The 14,936-nt window shown below is 57.6% G+C and overlaps 7 protein-coding genes across 7 annotated transcripts; 1 reads left to right on the top strand and 6 right to left on the bottom strand.

The window, feature by feature from the left end:
• Positions 1-142: 142 nt before the first annotated feature.
• BDY17DRAFT_177330 (fungal-specific transcription factor domain-containing protein) lies at positions 143-1,935 on the bottom strand. Its single transcript, XM_033729873.1, has 5 exons — positions 1,648-1,935; positions 1,492-1,575; positions 1,142-1,428; positions 820-1,083; positions 143-751 (listed from the first exon to the last, which is right to left on the bottom strand). The coding sequence occupies exons 1-5, from the start codon at positions 1,679-1,681 to the stop codon at positions 206-208; spliced, it is 1,215 nt and encodes a 404-aa protein (XP_033588672.1). The 5' UTR covers positions 1,682-1,935; the 3' UTR covers positions 143-205.
• Positions 1,936-5,737, bottom strand: BDY17DRAFT_177329 (PAS domain-containing protein). The gene is made up of 3 exons (XM_033729871.1): positions 4,463-5,737; positions 3,969-4,407; positions 1,936-3,914 (listed from the first exon to the last, which is right to left on the bottom strand). The coding sequence occupies exons 1-3, from the start codon at positions 5,591-5,593 to the stop codon at positions 2,191-2,193; spliced, it is 3,294 nt and encodes a 1,097-aa protein (XP_033588671.1). The 5' UTR covers positions 5,594-5,737; the 3' UTR covers positions 1,936-2,190.
• Positions 5,738-6,180: 443 nt separating this feature from the next.
• On the bottom strand, positions 6,181-7,518 carry BDY17DRAFT_300292 (uncharacterized protein). Its single transcript, XM_033734035.1, has one exon. The coding sequence runs from the start codon at positions 7,420-7,422 to the stop codon at positions 6,364-6,366; it is 1,059 nt and encodes a 352-aa protein (XP_033588670.1). The 5' UTR covers positions 7,423-7,518; the 3' UTR covers positions 6,181-6,363.
• Positions 7,519-7,647: 129 nt separating this feature from the next.
• BDY17DRAFT_300290 (U3 small nucleolar RNA-associated protein 6-domain-containing protein) lies at positions 7,648-9,078 on the bottom strand. The gene has a single exon (XM_033734034.1). The coding sequence runs from the start codon at positions 9,043-9,045 to the stop codon at positions 7,729-7,731; it is 1,317 nt and encodes a 438-aa protein (XP_033588669.1). The 5' UTR covers positions 9,046-9,078; the 3' UTR covers positions 7,648-7,728.
• Positions 9,079-9,308: 230 nt separating this feature from the next.
• On the top strand, positions 9,309-12,487 carry BDY17DRAFT_253169 (Frag1/DRAM/Sfk1 family-domain-containing protein; the record flags this gene model as incomplete). The annotated part of the gene is made up of 6 exons (XM_033731320.1): positions 9,309-9,347; positions 9,406-9,952; positions 10,006-10,132; positions 10,229-10,352; positions 10,402-12,267; positions 12,332-12,487. 6 exons carry the CDS (start codon positions 9,309-9,311, stop codon positions 12,485-12,487), a joined length of 2,859 nt encoding a protein of 952 aa, XP_033588668.1.
• A 347-nt stretch (positions 12,488-12,834) lies between these two features.
• BDY17DRAFT_234751 (uncharacterized protein) lies at positions 12,835-13,946 on the bottom strand (the record flags this gene model as incomplete). The annotated part of the gene is made up of 5 exons (XM_033730276.1): positions 12,835-13,330; positions 13,473-13,580; positions 13,638-13,703; positions 13,773-13,821; positions 13,883-13,946. Coding segments are annotated over 5 exons (783 nt in total), but the record flags the coding sequence as incomplete, so codon positions are not given.
• A 564-nt stretch (positions 13,947-14,510) lies between these two features.
• BDY17DRAFT_325588 (uncharacterized protein) lies at positions 14,511-14,846 on the bottom strand (the record flags this gene model as incomplete). The annotated part of the gene is made up of 2 exons (XM_033737382.1): positions 14,511-14,632; positions 14,696-14,846. 2 exons carry the CDS (start codon positions 14,844-14,846, stop codon positions 14,511-14,513), a joined length of 273 nt encoding a protein of 90 aa, XP_033588666.1.
• Between the last annotated feature and the right edge of the window lie 90 nt (positions 14,847-14,936).

The following is a 14,936-nucleotide window of genomic DNA, read 5'->3' as shown; positions in this document are numbered from 1 at the left end:
TGGAGAAGATGGCTCTGAACCAGGAGAAGCTGAACGAGCTGCAGTCGGCAGCGTTGGATAAGCCAGTGGCATCGCCTTGAGCACCTTGTAGCGGGTGTGGGCGCAATGCAGAGGACGGGCGATGTTGGAGAGACACCGGGTTAACGAACAACGGGGATATCCGACACCGTCGAGCATTGCATTTGAGTCGCGAGGGACGAAAGGTCTAGACAAAGGTGGGTAAGACCTTGCAGCGGCTAAAAGCACCACTCAGTCTATCCCGATAGCTCGCAGGCCTATCAGCGAGATCATCCTGCGCCCAGATGGCCTGCAAAAGCCGGCGAGCGTAGTTGAACGAGCGAGAGGAGCTCCGTCTCTCCGTTCGGCTGATGAGGTCGAGGATGACTGCGCGCTGGCCATCGCTTTGGGCCTCGCAGCCGAAGATGAAGACTGGGAACTGTCGATCGCAGGCGCGTAAGGCTGCGAGGATGGAGAAAGCCCTTGCTATTTGTTGCTGCGCGCGAGCGGCTTGGTGGAGGAGGTCCTGGGATGCGCGGTGAAGGTACACCAGCGTGGCGAGTTGATACAGCTCCGTGATCAGTGCGGAATCTGGGTCGTCGTTGGCTTCGGGCTCAGGCTGTATGGTCCGTAGCTTCCAATCGAGAATCTGCAAGAAGTTCTTGCTGTCCTGATCATCCTCGGCCGACGTCGCGTCGCAAACTTCCGAGAGCAGCTCTATTGCGACCATGCTCGTTATTGGCGCGCTCGAAACCTGATGCCAATCACTGTTTAGAGAGCGCATCTCGCTGCTGGATAGCTTCAGCCCGCCCCATCACTCACCTCAGCGCGACAACAGTGCGAGTCCGATGAGAAGCTCAACGGCCTCGTCTCGCCCCCACACATGTCCGACACCTCGTCTGAGGGCGCGCTATGCCAGTATTGTAGACTGAAGCGTGCCAAAACGTCATGGTAGTAGACCCAGTTCAGCAGACAGGAGAGCTCACGATCGGGGCGGACCTCGTGCAAGCCGGCAGCGCGGATGACCTCTTTGACGCCACGAAGATACCACGTCCATTCGCCAGAGGTGCAGGACGCTTGGTGGACCTGATGCACCGTATCAGCGCGTGTCGCCGCAAGCGTGTCACAGGCACGGGGCGTCGACCTCGAAAGACAACAGCAGCATGCCCGCAGCGATGCGCTGGATTGCTTCTGTGCGGCCAACAGGGCCTCTAGACGCAATCGTCAACGCCCGGATCGCAGACGTTTTGAGTTCCACCGCCTGCATGTTGACGTCGTGGAGATGCAGAGAGGCAAAGGCGAGCAAGGCATGGAGCACTGCCGTATTCGTCGACGCCGGGTCGGCGGACAGGGCTATACGGGCGAGGAGGCTACCCAGCTCTGCCGGCTGGTGACCGAAAGTGGCGAGGGCAGTCGAGGCGACGGCTCGGACTGCGTTTCACATTGTAAGTCGAGATATCAACCGAAGGGTCGGAGGGCGAGTGACAGGCTCACAGTACTGGAGGAGATACGGGTGGGCTACCTCGACAATCTTCTTGTTCCAGTGTAGTGGGATGTCGAGAGCGGGTGCTGTGGCGTCTGTAAAAGCGTCAGAGACAAGCAGGACTTCTACTGTGGAACTAGGTAGGCATATGCCGGGTAAAGACTCACATCTGCCACGTTTGCGGGGGGGAATGTAGTACATCTCCAGATCGCGGTGCGACACATGGATGATGGGATGCGCTTTTGGCCCTGTCTTTCTGATTGGCGGCGGCCTTTTGCCCACGGTCGCTCGTCTTGCATCGTGCACACGCGCCAGGAGAGTTTGATCCCCGACCCGACATGCTCGCTCGTGGGGGGGTTGGAGCTTGGTGTGAAGGATGGAGATGCCATATGCGCTTTCCACGAGCCTGGCTAGAGATCTGCCTCTCGAACTTGATCGCAGACTTATTGAACGTGCATTCGACCGAAACGATTCGAAGGTGAGAGAGTGAGCAGCTGGATGTGATCAACCGGCACCGCCGTCTTCTTCATCGTTCGTCTTCGTGAGTGCATATGTACCGCCAAGGAAATAACCCCTCCTAAAATCCAGAAGAGGTGGTTCCGTTCCAGGGTATCAAAAAAGAAAGAACAATCCACAAGAAATTAGGTAGGCGCACAGAAAAGCCTCTCACACAAAAAGAATTAACAACCCCATCCGCAACGACCCCCCACTCAATCCGGCTCCTCAATCCCCTCGTCAATCTTGTCCGGCACCCCCGACGCCCCCTCCATCTGCGCCGAATGGTTCTCCGCCGGCTTGTACGAAGGGCCCGGCGACTCCTTGGGCTCCGTGCCGGGCGTAGCGACGATGGAGGAAGGCCCGCCGCCGGTGTTCTGGTTGGCGGATTCGGTTTTGATGTGAGGCTGCGAGGGGCGCTGGGAGGGCGAGGCGGAGGCCTTGGACGCTTTGTCGCTTGCGCCGCCGCCCGAGTAGACGGAATGCTGGGAGGAGGTGCGCGGGGAGACGCGGCCGTTCTGGTTGGTTCGAGAGTTAGTTTGCCTTCGCGGGGAGTATGGGAACGAGAGGCAACTCACAAGCTTCGCCCAGCGAAGCCCACAGCTATTACACAAATCCCTCTGCCCACTCGGTCCGCGGCGCCATTCCGGCGTGACGCGCGTGTGACAATTCGCGCAATCCTTTTGCTGATCTTTACCGCGTCTCCGCTTGCGCTTCTTCTTCGCCGCAAGCAGCGTCTGTACCTCTTCGGCCAGCAGGCGATTCCGCTTCTCCAACTGCCGGATCTCGTACTGCCACGAGCTGGACTTGGTCGTCTTGAGCTCGTCGAAGAGGTTGTCGTCCGAGGCGAGCGAGGCGTCCTGCCGCCCGATGACGAGCCCGTTTTGCCCCGCGTACGTGGTGGCGGACTCCTCGGTAGTGAGGTAGCGGTTGCCCGATGCGGCGGATTGTTGATCGGTGCCGGTTTGGCTGTTGCCGTTGTTGCCGGACTTGGTGGATTCGGACGAGCCCCGATCTTGCTTGGGCTGGAGCGGTGGTCGAGTGGGCGGGATGCCGCGCGAGAACTTGATGAGGCGGGTTTGCGCGACGATGAACGTCGGCTTGAGCCCTTCTGTCGCATCGCCCGGGTACAGGGTGGTGTATGCCGACATGACCTGGCCTCTGCGGTTGATCATCTCGTGCTTGACAGACGCCTTCTTGCCCGTACGTGCGTGCTCCAAGATGCGTCCGAATTCCTGCTTCGAATCGGCGCGCATGAGGGACTGCATGCTGATGCCAATCAATTCCTCCGGTTGGCGATCGAGCAGCTGCCGCACATTCGAAGAGACGTAAAGGAACATGCCGGCAGTCGACATCTTCGTCCACAGCTCGTTCTCGCCGATCCCACCAGCTTCGTCAATGCCCGACTTGCTGAGCGTGTACACCGGTCGCTCGCGACCGACGAGGATGATCGATTTCCGACCCTTTCCTTGCTCGGTGTGAAGCGATCCGTGCCCTTCGAACCACATGTACCCGTTGTTCTTTCTCCGTATCCGGAAGACGACATTGACCGATGCGCCGGTCGAGGTATCCTTAAGCTCTCGCGTCACCGGAACAATGTCACTCGGATGACAGACTGAGCTGAGGGCCGTCCCGATGAGCTCGCTGGGCTCATACTCCAGGACCCGTGCGGCGGAGGGAGAGACCCATTGAAACAGGCCCTTGAGGGAGAGGACATGCACCACATCGTCGGTGTTCTCCAACAGCACCTTGTCCCACATGCGCTTGGCGTATTCGGACTCGCCGTTGCCGATGCTCGACAGAATTGCAGAGACATCCTCGCGCGGGATGGTTTGCCCCAAGGTGTGCCCCACCTCCGATTTCTGAGACGCGTCCGGCGCGGTGACGACGTAACGAGGCATTGCCATGCCGCGCTGATAATTGATGGAATATGAGCCATCTAGTATCGCAATTAGCAGAGCGCCCTCGACATCATTTCACCGACACGACATACCTGGATTCTTATTGGTAACAGCATTCGGCTGCTCCACCAAATCCACCTGGAAGCCCACGAAAAACTTGACCTGGTCGGTTTCCCATGAGATCGGAATCATCGTCAACAAGTTCATAAACGGCTGTCCGCCGCGGCGATAGTTGATCAACGAGATTTGCGCCTCTCGCCGCAGGCTGATCATGTTCTTGAGATACAGCACGGAATCGTCATCGACGTACTTTCGCCGGATACCGGGCGCCACATTGCCGTCGGGGGATTGCAGAAAGCGACAATTCCGTCCGAGAATCATGTGTTTGGTGTATCCGGTGAGCCGCTCGAAGTTCTCGGAGCAATATACAATGGGGAAGTCGTCTTTTTCGGCGTCACACACCACGAAGGCGCAGGAAAGGTCGACGGAGCCAATGTTGATCTCGGGGTTCGGCCGAGTCGCGACTCTCATCTACGTGGTGAGGTTTAGCTGGGGGCTCAAATGGGTGGGGCAGAGACGACTTTACCAAAACGCCAAGCATGTCGAATCCAGTGGACGAGTAGGCATTCTTGTACGAAGTTTGCATGTGCGGGCGTCCGGTGAGGGTGGAGGGCCACCCGCCCTTGCGGACCTCCCAGTTAAATCCTTGATTGTTTGGATTGTAATTCGCTGGATCAATCGAATGTGGCCCGTCGACACCATCGACCAACGGTCCGCGATTATGCATGCCTCGGTCTTGTTGTGAGCCCGGCTCCGGGTGTTGTGGCTGAGCCGGGAAGCCGCTGTGCTCGTCGTAGCTGTGGCTTGATGACGAGGCTGCTTGGTTCATCATGTTTGATGTGTTATCGGAAGCCTGCAAGCTGTGTCGGGAAGATTGCCGCGCTGTATCGGTGCTTGTGGATCCGTGACCACTGTACTGGGTGTTCATGCGGCTGCCGCCAGCTGAAAGTGGAGTAGGGCCATTGGAGGAGTGCGGTGTGCCCTGAGATCCTGTGCCGGGCCGCATGGGAGAGTTGGCCATCGGCTGGTTGAACTGCGCCTGGCCAAAAGGACTCATTTGCGGCATGCCGGCGTCTGAAGCAGCAGCAGCCAGATTTTGATCGACTGCGTAATCCATCCCCATCCCGAGACGCGTATCGAGATAAGGACTATCCATGGAAACGTCGTAAGCGCTCTGAGGATGTGCGGGAGATTGATACGACGCAGCAGACATCAGATTGTTGTAGGCCTGCGAATTGGCGAATGCCGTGTTTACGTTCAGGTTGTTTGCAGTCTCCCGGCGCTGCTCTGGATTATGTTGCCGCTGATCTGCCGCATTCGTCGCGTTGCCGGGCATGATGGAAGACATGTCGAGCTGCGCAGCCGTGTCGTATTGGAAATTGCCCATAGAGCTGGCGGGCGAGGCACTGCCGTACTCCATCATAGAGATGCGGCGGAGATTGGGGTCCACGGGCTGCTGCGAGCCGCCGTACTGATGCGGCAGGCTCTGCCGTCGCATGGCTTTGGCATTCTGGTTGACAATGTCGTCCAGCGATTGGCCGCCGCCGAAATTCATGCCCTCCTGGCCCATCATCATCATATTATTCTCCGCCGCCGCATCGTTGCCGGCGTCCATGCTCTCGCCGTTGTAGCCGCCATTGTACTGGTACCCATTCATCTTCCCCCCGACGCGCGCGCCCAACAGCTCACGCTCTGGCTGGCGTTCGATGGCGTGTGGGATGCGGGTATTGCGGGACGGTGCCCTCGCACCGCAGGCGTCTCAGCGTGGGCTCTCACGCCTGCCAAAAGGGAATGTTCGCTCTGCTGGGGTGGCACGAGGAGAGCATGAGTGCCTCGGGGGTTCTTGGTGTGCCGGGCGTCGCTGGTGGGGAGCTCGGATAGGTGCAGGACTGTTTCCCCTCCCAAGCGAAGGGCCGTCGACGTGCGCAGAGACGTCGCAGCAAGGTCAGGTTGTCAGTCGAGCAGGACCGGCGGGCGGTGGATGGATGACATAAGTGTAGTGGCGGTGTCGGGTGATGGCGATGGTATAGGCACTGCAGTGCGGTGTGGTGCTGAGTGAGCGAGCGTGCATGCTGTCTGCCCGCGAAGAGCCGCATGGCCCCCATGCCATGCTTGTGAAGCGTGACCCGCGTGAGCCTTTTCCGGGTGCACCCTAGTCCCAATTCGGAAAGCACGACCCGCTCTTTCCGTCCTCGCATGGGTAATTCGGTTGTATGACAGCAACACTTAGCATTCCGCATATATGTGAAGATGAAGGGAGGTGGAAGCTCTCTCGCGCGCTAGCAAGAAGGGAGTTGTCGCGATGTATACCGTGCGCTAGGCCATGGTTCGCTATCGCAGGAGAGCGTCACAAATGATGGCCATTTACCTGAGCCTCGTACTGGGATATTCCCTGCAAGTATAAGTTCACGGGTAGGTAACATCCACTCAATCTCCACAACCACCACACTCCAGCACCATGGCCCTCTTCATCTCGTCCGCCAGCTCGCCCGAGATATGCCCGCTCAGCGTCACCTCCTTCTTGCACCGAACGTCCCGCAGAAGCTCCCAAAAGGAATGAAAGCCGGGACAGTCCTCACAGCTGCTCGCGCAATTCACCACCTCCCGCAACTTCAACACATGCTCATCCTCCCCGCTCAGCTTCCACCCCAGCCTCTGACTGACAGCCTCATGCGGCCCGTTCGTAGTACTCATATCAATCGTGAGGTAGTTCAAATTCGGCGCCGCGCTCAACAGCCCTTGCACCGCATTCAACTGCGCCGTCAGGAGGATGCGCTCATACTTGTTCGCTTCCTGATACGACTTGGTAACGAGCAGCGTGACATTCTTGACGTACGCACTCGTGCGCTGCGTCAGTGGCCACAAGGTGCCGTAGCTCGCTTCGTATGCGCGCGCCCAGCTTTCCACGTTGTGCAGCCCGCTCTGCGACTTCGCAATCGGCCGCGGCCACATGGCGCTCGTGCCGAGCTCGAAGATGAAGCGGTTCTCGCCGTACATGACGGCGTGGTAGACGTCGCTGAGCGCGTGGCACACGCTGGCGAGCGCGGTGATGTTGGGCGACGTGTTGCCTGCTACCGGGTCGAGGGGGTTCTGGTCGATATTGTAGGGGGTGCACAGGCGGTGGATCATGGTCGTTCGTTTCCCCTGATCACTTTCGTAGTTGAAGACGTGAAACGATTGTTCGAGCGGGAGCAGATAGCGCATGATCTGAATGAGCACCTCGTTCGGCAAGAGTGGGAGGAGGCATTTGTGGGTGGTGGGTTCCAGGACCGGCTTGGACGAGCGTCGCCAGGAGTACTGTGCTTTCCGTGCTGCCCAGGTGATCTGCGTAGTGTCGATGCGCGGGTACTGCACGGATTCGGAGAAGTCGTCGAACATCCGGTCCACGTTGTTGTTTGACAGTTTGCTTTGGTACATTGCGTTGCGCACCCATCGGCCGCGCACGGGCGTGGAGGGTTGGGAGCTGCTCATCGACGCCAGCGCCATGTCGTCGCACCCATCAAGCGGATGTGTTCAAGCGTCAATTATAAGAGTGATGTCGTTACCTGGGTAGATGAAACCCAGATCAATGATAACGGTGAGTAGGCAGGTTATGTATTGACGACATTCGCAGGAACGGAGAGTCAAGCTCGAGCTGCCAAGCCGAAGCGACAGCTCTTTGCATCACAACTCTTTGACATGGACTGAGCGACATTTAATCGGCAAAGCAGTGCCTCGACAATGTGAGCCTCATTGGGTCTCGATTGACCATCCTACGCTATGCATATTAATTTCATCTCGTTGCACGTAATCTCATCGCTGGAGAAATCCAGAGCGCTGTTGCACGACTTCAACATCTGCATCCCTTCCTTCCTTGCGCAAGTTTTCAAGCAGCTGCTCTGCCGCAGTACCCTTCCCTCTGCCGGCGGACTCGGAGTGCAGCATGCGAAGTTGCCGGCGCAAAGTTGATTCCAGTACCTTCTCGACATCCGCGTCAAGACCTTCTGTTGACCTCAGATACGGTATGAGTAGCAAAACCACCTTCTCCGCGAGCGCCAGTCTCGAATGGTTGTCCTCGCCGACCTGGCCCTGCTTGAGTGATGCGAGCGCCCGGCCGAGCGCAACTGGGAATTGGGCGCCGTTCGCATCAATGCCGTGTAGCGATAGTCTGGCTTCGCAAATCACCGTGCTCGGCGAGTGAGGCTGATGTTGTTGCATGTGCTCGAGCATGTGGTTCAATATGCGCTCAGATGCCGCAGTACGATCGACAGCGGCGACCATCTCGAAGAACTTCTCGGCAACGTCAGGCCGATGGTCAAATTGCTTCATCGCGGCATCGAAGATTGCGATGGGAATGCCACCGGAGAAGGCTGGAGTCGAATCGAGCTTCTGAAGTGCAACCACAGGGGTAGCGTCGCCTGTTTCTGCTTTGTCGGACTCGAGATCTGCAGCCGTGATTGACGGCAATGTGAGGAAGTCTTCACCATCCTCCGCCTGCTCGCGTGCCGCCTCTCTGGGTTCTTCCTCGATGCCCAGGATCTTGCGCCTCGCCGCAAGTTTCGCGAGGTACCCCATTTCCAACCGCAAGTACTCCAACCATAATCTGTCCTCATCCTTACAAAATCTCAGACCGCGTTGCATATACGACCGTGCCGTGCTCATGTCGCCCTGATTCTCTGCATAGTGCTTCGCAGCGAGAACCCACAATCCCCATTCCCTGGGCTTCAACCTCAACAGCGTCGTAAACACTTTTGCCAGCTTCTTGTTCGCCTTCTCTTTCTGACAAAAGTGGACATAGTGCATCCACAGCCCCATATCCCCGGGAAACTTCTTCGTCGCGCGATCGAGGATGAAGAAGATGGTGCGCTGGCCGGAGAAAGCAGTGGCTTTGATTCCCAGTCGCTTACTCCGCTTCTTGCGCAGTCGGTCGAGGTTCATCTCGTATGTGACATAGCGTGCATAGTCGGTTGGCCGCGAGCCGCGCGCATTCAGAATGTGTTCAAAGTCGCTGCGCTTGGATGCGATGGCGGTTATTTCATCGGAGGTAAAGATGCCTTTGCGTTCAAACTCCTGCAGCTCGGGGACGTACTGCTCGAGGTAGAAGCGAGCCTTGTCGCTTGCGCCCGCCATGCTGGGCTGAGCGGAAGAAGTGGATGTGTGGTGGTTGTACTCAAAAGAAGAAGATCGGCCTGGAAATATTTCTTTGACTTTGACGCACCCCACGCTGACGGGCCGACGGGCACAGCCGCGAGTGCAGGGTCAGCGCCCGAATACGGTAAGGGGTTTTTTGAGAAACGCGTCCACTTCCGCTCGTCTCTCCCATCTCACTCCTGCGTGCCTTTTGCCGTCCTTTCTTTAATTTATTAGCCAGCGTCGCTCCTTTCACGGCCGCTATGCCTCCCAAACACCGCGATGGCGACGTCATCGCTGTGGTGCGTGCCTTGCGCCATCTCCCCCAACATCTCTCCCTTGTCTGACCTTCGCGCGCAGATCCCCGGGCACTACATCTCCTGGGCGCATACCATTGCCGCATATGCCGCCTTCCTCGGAGCTCTGATAGTGGGCATGTGGTTGCATTACCACAAGATCGTTCAAAACGAACACTATGGCTATCCCGTCGAATGGTTCCCGTCGGTCAGCGCAACAATAGGAGACCGCTATCCCGAACGCTCCGTCTTCCAGATCTTCATCGCCATGTGCTCCGGCCCGCGGTTCGCATTGGTCTTCTTGTACTACTGCCTTGCCAAACGACCTGGTAGCAGTCTGCCAGCGTTCATCCTGGGTGTGGGCATCTTCCGAACATTGACATGTGGTGGATGGACCTACGTGACCAGCACCGACGACCACGACTGGCATGACATTTTCATGATCAGCTATCTCGTCGCTACCCTTCCTTGGACCGTGGGCTGTCTCATGCTGAGCCCTCCCAATCCTACCGCCATCCAATACCGAAAGTATCTCGCCACTGCTTTCTTCGCAACCCTCGTTCCTTTGATCTACTTCTTCATCCAGCACAAGGTCCATCGTGTGCCTGGAGGTATGTTCGAAGCCACTAGGACTTTCCCCTTTACCAGCTAATGTTGCAAACAGCTTACACAATCTATGCCTTCTTCGAGTGGGCCCTCGTCCTCCTCGATGTCGCCTTCGATGCAGTCACCGCGTTGGACTTCAGCAGCTTCGAGCTGGTCGTGAAAGATGTCAAGGGTCTGAGCAGAGGGTACGTGTCGTGGCTTCCAAAGTAGCCGGTACGCGGTACCCGCTCCGTCAAGAGAATGAACAAACGGGCGTCGCTGATTCTTGCCGGGTTTGACAGAGACAAATCCCGAGTCGCAGATCGTGTTCTCGAGAAGGAGCGGAACAAGCAGATTGGCCGCGTATTCGACGCCAAATTCTCCTCATCGGAAATGATTGATGCCGTTGCCGATGTCTATCTGGGCGTAAGTGCATATCATCCGCGCCTTGCAGTCTGCTCTAATATTTGTTTAGTTCACATTTTGGAGTGTCCTTACTGGCCTCGGAGTGGTCGTCTGGTACTTTCCCCTCTGGCACATGGGCATCTCTGGTTATGAAGTGGCCGTCATGTCTACAATCTCACCCATTCTCCTCGAAATCGGCCCCGTGCGACGACTAGTCTTCGGCAACATCCCACTCATTCAAGCCACCACGATCGTTGGTCTCCTTGCATATCTGTTCAAATCCCCGGAAAGTCGACTTGGTGCCGTGAGTCTTGCAGTATGGCAAGGCTGCCTGGCATGGGCGGCTACGTGGTACACCGCGCGTGGCAATCCGGCCAAACTCGAAGCCAGGACAACAGCATGGTTACTGGGACTGATTGCGAGCAGCATTGCCAAGTTCGCGTTCCAAACCAACAACCCTCTCTGGGCTGTCGTGAATGAGACCAACGGTGGATGGAACAAGACGGGTACTGCGCTCTTCGTGTTGGCACTTGCTCGAGTCTGGCAACGGAGCACGACTGGCAGCGGTACCGCTCAACCATCAGAAAAAGCCAAGGGACCATCGCTTCTCGCTGGACTCGGCCTTGGTGGCGCCTTCTTCGGCCTTCACTCATTGTTTTCCGACTCGAGCACCATGATCTTGTGGGTCTGGGAAGGCTACCCAGTCCGAGGGCCGATTGCCGTGCCACATGGTGCCGTGACGATCCTGGTCATGGGTCTCGGACTGCTCTTTGGTCTATTCTATCCCAACGTAGCCCGTAGCTGGACTGCTTACGGCGTTGGTTCAGTTGGAGCAGCCGTGCTCACCGGCTTCTCGCACTGGTTCGGATACTACGGCGGACTGGCATTGTGCTTCTACTTGATGGCCGTCACGCCAGCCCTGATTTCCAACGCGGTCCGCTTTGCCCCTGGTCGCACCTTCTTCTTCGGCTTCTTCTTCTACAACTTCATGGTTCTCTTCCATGTTTGGGTCGTCGCATACGCCTTTGTACCCGGGGGACCGCTTGTTCGAGAGCGTACTGATTGGGTGATGGCGACCACCATGCTGATGATTGGCGCCGGCATCTTCTCTTCCATCCAGAACAGCGGCAGCCCGGCCAAGCAAAAATCTGCACAGCCGCCTTTCAACCCCGCCGCGAGGAAGCAGAGGAGCTACTACATTTACATCCTGCTCTTCCTGCAGCTTCTAAGCGCCAGCGTGGCCTACCTGCGCTTCCCATCTTACGATTACCAGCCGTATCACAAAAACAGCAAATCCATCACGGCAGGCGTCTGGACCATCCACTTCAGCATCGACAACGACATGTGGAGTTCCGAGCGGCGCATCGAGCAGCTCATCCGCGAGACCGAGCTGGACGTCGTTGGCCTGATCGAGTCGGATCTGCAGCGCATCATCATGGGCAACCGCGACACGACGCAGTACCTGGCCGAGGAGCTGGGCATGTGGGTGGACTACGGCCCCGGCCCGAACAAGCACACCTGGGGCTGCGCGCTGCTCTCCAAATTCCCCATCGTCAACTCGACGCATCACCTCCTCCCCAGCCCGGTCGGCGAGCTGGCGCCAGCCATCCACGCCACCATCGATGCATACGGCGAGCTCATCGACGTTCTGGTTTTCCACTCTGGCCAAGAAGAGGATCCGGAAGATCGCCGCCAGCAGTCGGAGTACCTTGCCGATTTGATGCGCAGCTCCCCGCGCCCAACCATCTTGCTCTCGTACCTGGTCATCAAGCCCGGAGAGGGCAATTACAATACGTACGTAGGTGAGAGGAGCGGAATGAAGGACATTGATCCCAGCGATTGGGACCGGTGGTGTGAGTACATCTTGTACAAGGGCCTGAAGAGGACGGGATACGCGAGAGTGAGCAGGGGCTCCATCACCGACACCGAACTACAGGTACGTTTTGTCCTTGCATCCGTTGAATATGACGAAGTTTGAGCTAACCGGATCTCCCTCACAGATTGGGAAGTTTGTCGTTGGCCAGCCGGAAGGCGGGAACGAGATGATTTCCGAGGAGTCGGTGCATCCTGATCTGCGCTTCCCGGCGCTGTTCCGGGGGCAAGGGGTAAGGGATCACTACTACCATGTGTTCAACGAGCCTCGATACTTTGCATAGAGCGGGCAGAAGTGAAGCGGTCTAAAAAGGGAATGACAATCTATCGCGGTTGACCCCCGTCCGTGTACACTACAAGACGAAACCTCAAATGCTGAACCTTCTATATCCTGATTCTAGACCCCCTCCTCAGCCTGTCTGCTTCATACCCAAGCGGTCGGAGTGAAGAGTTTCTTGGCAAGTGCATCCCACTTGGTGAAAGAGTCGCCCTCGTTGAAATCGTCGCGCAGCAAATCCACGTACCCGTGCTCCGTGCTCTGGAAATCTGGCACCGCCTCCGGCACCAGGCCTCGCGGCAGCACGGCCAACATGCGTCCTGCAGCATTCAAAAGGTCAGCATCGGCAGGAAAATGACAGTAAGTCGGGACGAGGGAAAGCCGCGCACCATTCATCTCCCCATCCGCAGCAATGCGCATCACCGCGCGCCCCACGTCCTCCTTGTCCGCAAACTTGACCCCCTTGCCCTCCAGAAAGGCCATCCAGTCCGGCACCAGAATGCCCGTCTTGACGAACGTGGGCGCGATGCCGTTGGTGCGGATGCCGTGCGTGGGATTCGTGCAGCGCAGCGAGCGCAGCAGGCCGCGCACGCCCCATTTCGAGGCGTTGTACTCGGGCGAGTAGGGCTGGTCGGCGTAGCCGGCCATGCTGCAGGTGAAGATTAGGGCGCGGGGCGTGGGGCTTTTGTTGCGCGCGGGGCACAGGTAGTGCGTGGCGAGTTTGGCGGTGTATTGCATGCCTAGGAAGTTGATTCTGCCTGTGATGAGGGAGGGTTCGATGGGGTCTGCGTCCGGGGTTGGCGCATCTGGTGGGCAAGGTGTTAGTTGTGGAGATTCACGACGGGGGGTCCTGGAGAGAGGACTTGCCGTCTTTCCAGATGGGTTCGTCCCCTCCTACGCCTGCGTTTGCGACTACTGTTTGATCCCACCGCTCGAGTCAGCGTGGGATGCTGGATGTGTGGACGGGAGCAGTCCTTCACGCTGACCACCACGCACCGATATCAATCTGCTTAGTTGGAGATCGAGCAACGGCCGTCTTGAAGGCGTTCAACTGGCTCTGCCAGACTGTGACATCGCATTGGGCAAAGGCAGCATGCTCTCTGCTCATCGGAGTTAGCGTCGCTATTCTCAACGAGTTCTGGTTTGAGCATGCGTACTCGCCCAGCTCCGACACGAGCCGCTCGCCGTTCTTGGCGGAAAGGTCGGCAATCGTTACAAAGGCACTACCGTCCCATCGAGTAATTAGTCAACGTGACGGCGTCGTCATCCAGTGACAGGGGAAGACAACGAACCCAGCTCGGACGAATTGACGCGCCATTTCCTCCCCGAGTCCACTTGCTCCTGTAGTGTTCATATCAGTCTTTGCTTCAAAATGTCTGCATTGGCTAGCAGGAGAACCCACCACCGGTGATAAGGACACTCCTGCCCTTCAGCGAGCTGGTGTCGATGTCAGCGCGAGGCTGCACCGCATTCTCGCGCACGAAGGAGGTCTGCATTGCGATTGAGGTATTTTCTGAGGATTTGGCCCTTCTACCGTCGATGTAATTTCAGAAAAGGTAGGGAAACAGTTGGATCAAAGAAACGTTCCATCTTGGTTGGTCATTGGATGTAAGCACTAATCAGCTCGCAGGCACAATGTTCGATACGGGAAGCTTCGGGCGGTATTGAGTCAATTCGGGTGCGTACTTGCGATCCCGTTCAAGATCATCATCATCAAGTCACGAGGGGGAACATCATGGACGAGAAACCACACCAAAGAAGGGCTTGAGAAGGAGAGTAGACAGATCTCAGGTTTGAATCCGCGATTCTCGGCATTACAAAATGCACTCTACAAACATCGAACCGCTCCTCTCAGGTCGAGAATAGGATACACATGACGCCAGCTTCTCGCACACCAGCCATCGCTCTACTTCCTGCTACCTCCTCTCCATTCGCTAGGGAAACGAACAGACGGGTGGCAATGCACAACCTCCTCAAGGCCTCGGATCCCAGCCCTTGAGCCCGTCACCCGTCAAAGGGGCAGCGGCACTCTACACCTTAGCCTTAGTCTCCTGCTTCGCCTCTTGCGCCTTCTGCTTCGCCTCGCCAGCGACCTCCTCGGCCTTCTCCTTGCCGATGCCGATGGCCTGCTTAGCGGCGCCGGCGGCCTCCTCTGTCGGTCATGTGGTCAGCATGTTGTGATGAGTGATTGTGGAGGGATTTGGAAGGTACATACCGCCCTTCTCGATGCCCTTCACGATGCCCTGCGAGATGGTCTTGTCGACGGTCTTGGCTGCGTCTTTGGCGCCTTCGACGGGGCCTTTGTTGCGGAGGGCGACGCGGGTGCTGAAGAGGCGGACGTTGCGGATGGCGGCTTGGCGGTACATGGTGAGGGAGGGTGGGTTGGAGTGGTGGGTGGGTTTGTGGTTGGTTGAGTAGCTGGTTAGAGGTGATGGGATTGATGGATGGCTCTTTTG

Source organism: Neohortaea acidophila (assembly GCF_010093505.1).
Source record: "Neohortaea acidophila strain CBS 113389 unplaced genomic scaffold BDY17scaffold_7, whole genome shotgun sequence".
NCBI classification, from domain to species: domain Eukaryota; kingdom Fungi; phylum Ascomycota; class Dothideomycetes; order Mycosphaerellales; family Teratosphaeriaceae; genus Neohortaea; species Neohortaea acidophila.
Note: the sequence above shows the minus strand (reverse complement) of the source record. Positions and strands in the feature narration are given on the sequence as shown.